Source organism: Myotis davidii, unplaced genomic scaffold (genome assembly GCF_000327345.1).
Source record: "Myotis davidii unplaced genomic scaffold, ASM32734v1 scaffold3725, whole genome shotgun sequence".
Classification (NCBI taxonomy): Eukaryota; Metazoa; Chordata; class Mammalia; order Chiroptera; family Vespertilionidae; genus Myotis; species Myotis davidii.
Window position 1 is genome coordinate 26,938 of NW_006296047.1, and position 8,993 is coordinate 35,930.

Sequence of the window (8,993 nt, forward strand, 5' to 3'; positions counted from 1 at the left end):
ACAAATGGTTACTGAGAACACAGAGTTATATTATTTGTAGCATTGATGAATTATTCTTTTGCCTATAGCCTCTCATCTGGGAGTTCCACTTTAATCATCCAGGGACCCTGTAATGCAAGAAATTGCCCAGAATAAAAACAATTTCTGAGAATAACTCAAGATCTTCATGACTCGTTCATTCTTTACTTTCATTTTACAAACCTCTCACTGATTACTATTCATGATACCTATTTCTCTGCCTTCATGTATACTTTATGCCCTTTTCCCATGTGGCATTAAATCAAATGGGTATCTACTGTCCTCCATCCAGGAGTGCCCATAGGCCTCACTTCCAGTCCATGGTCTCTAAGTGGAGCCCTCCTTTGAACCCCAGGACTGCTTCAGAACCGGAGGACACTAAGAGATAAATGGTAATGGAAACTTCAGTGTTGAGGTGGAGCCTGTTGGATAAGCTCACTTTTAACTCTAGTGAAGTAAAAAGCTAAAGCTTCTAATTCTGTTCAAACCTCGAAGAATTTAAGCTCTAAATGGCTCAGTTGTGACCTAGTCTTTATGGAATTCTATAGCCAATAGGTTACTATAACACAAGATGATTTAGGAGCCATATCGAGTTCCCTCAGAACATGATTTTAAGATTTCTCTGAGTGGCACTTGGAATATCTCTGTGACTTGAACAGTGAGGTATTTCTGGACTCATCATTACAGAGAAAATAGGGCATATTGCATGAGGTGCAAGTTAGAGCTGTGACTTGCCCTAAGCTCTGATGGTCTTACTGGTTTCTCCAGGGTCACTCAGTTTAGGTAATTACAATGAGACCACCTTCTCATTAAAAAGTATTCCTTTTCCCTAACAAGAACTTTAAAAAACTGAAAATACTTAAAATTTTAAGATATATTAGAGAGTAATAGTAAAATATATGGTAGGCAGCTGAAAAATGAAAAAATATCTATCCAAGTATTTTCTATTCTGATAAATGTAAAGAAAGATTTTGAGCCTATATTTCTGTCACAAATGGGAAATGTTCAGTCGCAGCTGCTTCTTCCTACCTCAGAACCTCTGCATGAGCTGCCTAAAGTCCTCTTCCCTCTGGTGCTCACATGGTTCATGTCTTGTACACAGCTCAGGTCTCAACTTAAGTGTCATCTTTTCAGAGATGCTTCCGTGCCCATCCAGTGCTTCTCCTGGCCTCCTGATGTAAAATGTACTTCTCTTTATTTTTAACACTTGATTCTTTTAAAAACCCTCTACCTAATCTACATCACCATGGGGTAATTTATTATTATTATTATTTGCTCCTTTAATATCTCTTTTCCTCCCTCACTCTACATATGAATGCATATGCCTGGTAATATTTGCTAGATACCAGACATTGTGCATCTTACCTTGTTGAGTACTCATATTTTGTATTTCTAAAAATATTCTTGAGCTAGCTCTTAGAGGAGATGAAGTTTCTTAAAAATAATTTGGTCCCTTTGCATCTTATGTTTGGCTTTGCTAGACAAGACCAGAGTCACAGGGCTGATTTTTAGACTAGGGCTTATTTTTCCTGACTATTGAGATAAGACCCTTCTAAGGACTTTAGCCAATTCCTTGTGAAACAGGAGCTTTTCCATTCTGCCTATTGGAAATAGCTACTATTCTTAACTCTCTGTGTTCTCCAGGCATGATTCCCTCAAATCCTTTTGGTTGGTTGTTTCCCCAGCCTTAGGAAATTTTATCACAAGCGTGGGCTCTGTAATATTCAACTGAATACTTTAGGGAGAAGCACTGTAGACTGTTCACTATTTGCAGCTCTCCTCACTCCAGTATTTTGCCTCGTGAACTCTGGCCAATCTTGATTTCTGCTGGCTCCAGCTCCATCCACTTGACTCAGTGAATCCACTGGACTGTGCCTAAGTCATTTCTTCCCACTCCTTCTCCCCATGCTGTGTGCCATGATTTGGAAACATCTAGGCAGTAAGCACAAAAAATTGTAGGGCTTGCTTAACAGAGATCACTGTCCTTCATTGCCTGATGGAAAGTGTCTCAGGAGACATTGTTTTATGTATTTTGTCCAGTGTTTTAGTTGTTTCATACTGAAGAATATATTTGGTACTTATTACTCTGTCTTGGCTGGAAGGGGAAATCCAACTTATGAATTTAAATGAGAGTAGAGACATTTCTTATCTTATTCATTAATGCCTTCTCAGGACCAGAAAGTTGTTGGCCCTAAGTAGGATATCAGTGAATATTTGTTAAATGAAAGAATGCAAAAGATTAGAATCTATTAATATTGCATTGTGATTTAATTTTGAATCATTAAAGAACAAATCCAGATTTGTTCTTTAGTGACTAAAAATGTACTCTAAATGAATTACATGTAATGTAAAATTAAAAGTACCATACATATATATGGTATTTTTATATTCATTTTTATATTATTAGAATAATTTACTAAGTCCCAGATACAACTCAACTCATTACTTTATCAAGAAGAACAATTCAATCCTAAAGTATACATAAGTGCCCATGTCCGATTCTAATGTAGAGCTTCAATTATTGTTCCAAAATTCAAATAACTGCAGGAAAAACTACAAATCTGTTTTTTAATTAATAGTATTTGTTAGGCTATCAGTGCTACTGTCAGGTTTTTGGGGGTGTTTTATAGTTTTTTATGCTTCTTATGTAATTATCTACTCTTGAGGGAAAAAAGTAAAATGATCCAAATGTATAAACCATGTAAAAATAGCTTTCAGAAAGGATAACCATTTATTTAAAAAAATAGCTCTTAATTTCTATTATAGATACTTGGAACCAAACAAAATTTATTTAAATCACCTTCATCTCATCTAACATGTCAGAAGTTCACAACTACTCTCAAATTTCAGAGAAAACTTCCCAGCACATTCTTGCTAGTGCTATGCTGCTAAATGTTTAACAACTGACTCTCTTACAAAATGAAACAAACAGAACAATAAAGCCTTGATCTTTAGTGTTTGCTCATTGTTATAGGTTGAATTGCGCCCTCTAAAAAGATACCTTGAATTCCTAATCCCCAGCACCTCAGAATGTGGCCTTATTTGGAAATGGAATTGTTACAAGTGTAGTTAGTTAAGATGAAGTCGGACTGGAGTAAGCAGGCCTTTAATCCAACAGGATTGATATCCTAACCAGTGGAGAAGAGACATGGACACAGACACACACAGGGGAATCCAATGTGACAACAGGGACAGGGATTGGACTGGTGCAGCTGCATGCTACAGAGGTCCATGGATTGGTGGCTACCAGCAGAAACTCAGAAAAGCAAGGGATTCTCCCTGAAGTCTCAGAGACAGCATGGCCCTGCTGGGTCTGCAGACTTTTAGCCTCCAGAACTATAAGAGAATATACGTCTGTTGTTTTAAGCCACCTAGATTGTGGTGCTTTGTTATGGAATCTGATGTACCCATATAGTAAATACTCTCATTTTGGCCAGTTTCAATGTATCAACATGATGTGACAATGCATAGCCGGGAAAAGATACTAACAGTTTTGCCAGCTGCTATGAGCCACCTCCTGCATACACCGATTATAGTATTCTACATAAATTTTTTGAACAGAAATTAGTTGACAGAGTTTTTATCCATTAATTAATTCATCTAACAAATATATAATGAACAACTAACATGAGCCAAAAACTGTTATAAGTTCTGGTCTTATAGAAGTGAACAAAAACAATAAGAATCTCATCTCTCAGTTTATGTGGAACTTTCATTCTACTGAAAGACAGAAAACATATTTTTTAATATGTTTATTGATGAGAGAGAAAGAGAGAGAGAGAGAAAGAAAGAGAGAGAGAGAAAGAGGGAGAAGGATAGATAGAAACATCGATGAGCGAGGAACATCATCTATTGGCTGCCTCCCACATGCCCCTTACTGGGGATTGAGCCTGCAATATGGGCATGTGCCCTGACCGGGAATCAAATCAGCGACCTCTTGGTTCCTGGGTCAACACTCAACTGCTGAGTCACACCGGCCAGGCCGGAAAATATATTTATACAGATTATCAAGTAGGTTTTAAGGAGAAAAAAGGAGTAGAGGGATAGAGAGTAGGGACACAATTTTAAATTTAAAAAGCACCTACTGAGAATGTGATATTTCAGCAGACATGAAGGAAGTGAAAGAATGAGCCATGTAAAATACCCAAGTGAAGAGAATTCCAGGCATAGAGAAGAGCCAGTGCCAAGAGCCTAAGGCCAGGGCACCTGTCCCTGACTCAGGAGGAATGGCGAGGTGTAGCTAGAGCAGAGCAAAGAGTAGAAGAGCAGAGATGAGAGAGTGCAGGCCTTTTAAAGCCCACTGAAGGGCTTTGGGTGAAGTGGAAAGGCATTAGTGGGTTTCAAGCAGAGGAATGCAAGGATCTGATTTATGCTTTAATCAGAATCCTCTGGCTCCTTATTGCATTCTTTTTCTAATGGGTCTCTTGCTTCCCTTCAGTTGGTCCTTAACAATTATCTGGTATAATGCAGCCTCTCACTTGGATGGCATAGGGACCTGGACAATAAAGGTTCCAAGGCAGTAAAACAGTCATGGTTTTAAGACGACGACGTGTAAAGAATGATCATTTAGATTTGTAAAATTTTACACTAAGGAATGAAGCTGCCACAGCCTTCCAACAAAATAAAAGTCTCTACTCGGTCGTCCTGGCTCCATTTATCAAAAGCATTACGATGGGGTTTTGGAGGGGTCCCTTTTTTGAACTGTTGTAATAGCATTGTCTTTACCTTACCAATTCCTAAAACACAAAGGTAGAGACCTTCTAGAACAGTGCTTCTCAAACTCTGTCTCCTCTTTTTTTAAAATTTCTCAATCTAGTGTGAAATTGTATTTTGGTAAAATACAGTAAAGATAAAGTAGTAAATAATCAAATATAGCATAGGATCATGCAGAATACAAGCCCAAAGTTGTAGTACTAGATTGAACATAAATCTCATGTCAGTAAATATAATGGAAATAAAACAAAGGACACAAGAATTACAAAAACTATACTCATTGTTTTTGAAAGTGTGTGCATAGGTGATAGGCAGAGAAAATTCATCTTATATAATAAGTTTTAGATGTTCCATAATTGTAAATAAGCTAAAAAGTTATAAATGAAATAGGTGTTCCCCATGTTAAATGCCTGTACACTTTGCACAAACATCATGGGTATCAATGTTTACATATCCTAAATAAATATGAAAGTATTATATTATCTAATCTTGGTTGGATTGACAATATTTTCATAGGGTTATGCATATGTAAACTACTTTGTTATTTTATTTTCATAACATTCCTCATAGAATAACCACCCTCACAGAAGTCTGTGGATAAAAATGAAAGCAGAGATTTCATAAAATTTCAGCAAGTATGGGGCATTCATTTTAAATTTTGAGCCCAAGTAAAGTAAGTGATGCTGCATTTTCAAAAGTCATCTCCAATATTTTATCAGTAGCCAGTTCCAATAATTATGGCATGGGTTTTAGCTCAATTTAAATTATCTTTTTTTAATTGTTGACAGCATTACAGACGCCCCTCATCCTCCCCCTTTGCCCCCAGGGTGCATTAATTTCTTATATGAGAATTTTTAAATTGAATAATACATTTAATAACATTACATCTGCTATGGACTTGTGTCTTGCATCCCAATTCATATGTTGAAGTCCCAATCTCCAGTGTGGCTATTTAGAGATAAGACCTTTGATAAGGTAATTAAGGCTAAATGAAGTCATAAGGTGGAACCCTAATCCAATAGGGTTAATGTCCTTATAAGAAAGAAAAGCAAGAGAGAGTTTGTTCCCTCTCTCACACTCTGTGTGTGGGGGTGGGGTGGAGGTGGAGTGCACACCAGGAAAGCCATGTAAGGACAGTCTGCAAACCAGGAAGAGAGCACTCACCAAAACCAATCAGTTGGGAGCCTGATCTTGGACATTCCCCAGAGCTGTGAGAAAATAAATTTCTGTCATTAAAGCCACCAGTCGACCGCATTTTGTTATGGCAGCCCAAGGAGACTAAGGCAGTCAAATTCATAGTGTTTGCTGCCAACACTTTGCAGATGATAATACCAAGATGTGATAACAATCTATAAAAAACCCTTTTTTTCTCAGATTTTCTAGCTTTTAATTGTGCCCTTTGATATCAGCTTCTAATTGTAAAAAACGGAATTCTTGCTTTTCATGGAAATATAAAGATCATTAAATATTTCACTCTTCTATCTCTCTCTTTACCTATGTAACTGCAACTCATCCTTTAAGCCTCATCTTCTATGTCACTTCTCTCTCCTAAAAGAGAATCTCCCTTGACATGAGACCTTGCCCCTTTTCTGTGCTCCTGTAACCTGTCTTTCTTTCCTTTCAGTCTTTGCAACTCTCTGTGGCTACTGTGTATTCAGTGGCCAGACTTCCCACCTCTGTAATAGTCTTGACGATAGGGGCTTTGCCTGTACATTTTAGCAATGTATTTTCAGTAAGCAAAATGCCTAGTTCATGCAAGATTCTTAGTAAATAAACATTGAGTGAATAAAGCCAGTCTGAGTTATTATTGAAAACGCTGCCATTCTCTCCGTAAAATTTTCCACAATTGACATTGCCTGACTTAAATTATATTATGCTACATTCCTTCAACCTTTGTAAATATGATTAGCATTGTAATTTACAGAATGTGTGCTTCATTACGTAAGGTTTTGAAAATATTCTTTTTATTATGTTTTTCTTTTCCCCCTAGTTATATCGTAATCCTAGAATACTTTCAAAGTATTATAGTTTCATTATCAGGTAAACACAATTACTTAATCTCATAACAAATCAAATTGCTTTACTCCCTCAATTGTAATTCTTTTAATTGAATGTAAATGTGTTTTTATAAAATATTTCTGAACAATTTTTAAATGATACTGTTGTATTTCTGCTTCTTACTATTGATTTGCTTATAAAATTACTTTAACTGATATGATACAAAAGTAGCACTCACGCAGCTCCTGTCAAGTTTTAATTGGTAGCATTAGAAATAATGATTTCCTGTTGTTAATACAGAATTTATTAAGTAGGAGAAGTATTATTATTCATGTTTGGATGGTGATATTTTGCAGGGACTAGAACAATGATTTCATGGGAAAGGAAGAGCAGCCTTGTGAAAGAGTTGGTCCATATACTGTAAATGTTGAGGAAGGGATAGGAAATAAAGATTCTTGTAATTTTGTGAAGAATACTTAGGAGATGCAGCTTTCTGGTAACTGTTCACCCCGTTCATCCATATTATGCAATTTTATTTCCAGACCTCAGAAAGGAAAAGGTACTAATAATTGGGAAACAGATGGAACAGCAGAAGCTGTGAGAGGCTATGAATGGGCCTCCTAGAGAGTTCAGCACTGCTCGCGGCTGGTCAGCACCCAGCACAGCAGGATTCACTCCACTCACAGGGCCAGCAGGTGCCTGCAGGTCATCTCTGGTCAAGCACAGTTTATTCCACTGTCACCATCACCAACAAAAGAAAAATCCTACCCCAGGAATCAGGCAAGCTGCTGGCTCTCTCTTTCCAAGTGTGCTTCACAGGGAGTTCACAAATCAATATCCTTGTTAAAAAATCCCAGTAAAACTAAACAGAGAGAATCCTTCAAAAATTTCTGTACATACATCTGACAAATGGTAGGTAGACAAAATAATTTAAATTTTTAAAACCCAGGAGTTGTTTTATGGACATTTATCAGCAAATTTTTATCTTTATTTCAAAAGATATGCACCATATAAGTATATGTGTTGACTATATATATATATATTTTTTTAAAAGATATTTACCAACTAATCCTAGTTGAATATTTTCTCTATTACATCTGGTTCTACTTGATTATATGTCCAACTCTAATTTTGGAAAAGGGATCATCTACAGTGAGGAGGAAGGATTTTGACCAATTGCAAAGGGGACTTGGGGGTCCCACCCCACTAAACCATATGACTTTTATTATAATTATCTATATTTGTAAATGAAGGTTTCCTCCTGTGATGTGCTTCTTTCTGTGTATGGGAAAAAAACCAGAAAGTCACATCCTGCTTCTAGTGCTCACATGTGATATATGCTTTTATAAACTGAGAATAGAGTTTTTAAAAAGAAATGCATATAAACATTTTAAAAGTCTCATTTTGTACACTTTAAAAGTTGTGGATTTCTTGTTCAGACTACGAACACACACGTCTCATATAATATTAAACCTTGGGGAGAAACACATTTCAAGCCCAAACTTTGTGTCAAAAAGTAATTCTTTCTTCAAGTTATGTCACCTTGATTTTAAATATATACTCATAGGCAGAATTCTTGAAAGCCTAACTGGTTTTATTTTTACCCTTCTTTTCAGCATGACATGAACTGTAGCTGAGGTCTTCAAATTGCTGTAGATGTAGTTATGATATAAATGTGAATAAATCTGAATAATTAAAGTACTTCGAAGTTTTCTAAGCACACTGAGTAGGTAGAAAGATAAATGAGTTCGTCTTTATTTCTTTTGATCAATTTGATGGGCCATGCTATTCAGTGATGGCGAGTAGTGAGAACTTGCCAGAAAAATACTCAAGTCATTTACCACAAGGGAACAGAGAGAGTGGCCTTGTTAAAATAGGTTCTCAACACCTAGAGGACTTCCTGCAGCCTTTAGGCTAAGATTCCTAGGTTAGGATTTATGCCTGCACCCACATCTCCTGCACTGTTCTCTCTAGGTTCTGGCCTTACTGACTCTAAATCCCTCGACTGAGCCATGCTCATTCCTCTGTATTAGATAATCTACCAGGAACCTCTATGCCAACCTTCCCCCCACCCCCCCTTCACTGGACTAATCCTTTGACTCTCAGGTCAGACATCACTTTCTTAGGAAATTCATTTCTAATTACTCTGCTCCCACCCACACTCACATACATACATACATACATACATACATACATACATACATACACACACCAGACAGTTAAGTCCCCAGGCCCCTTCTCCCTATAGTACTGGTCACTTCTCC

General features: G+C 37.0%; 1 protein-coding gene across 1 annotated transcript in view; it reads left to right on the forward strand.

The window, feature by feature from the left end:
• The first annotated feature begins 4,548 nt into the window (after positions 1–4,548).
• LOC102757163 (metabotropic glutamate receptor 1) overlaps positions 4,549–8,993 on the forward strand; it is a 95,705-nt gene continuing 91,260 nt past the window's right edge. Inside the window, exon 1 of the mRNA XM_015568610.1 lies at positions 4,549–4,592. Within this exon, the coding sequence (XP_015424096.1) occupies positions 4,549–4,592 (44 nt within the window). The remainder of the gene's footprint in view (positions 4,593–8,993) is intronic.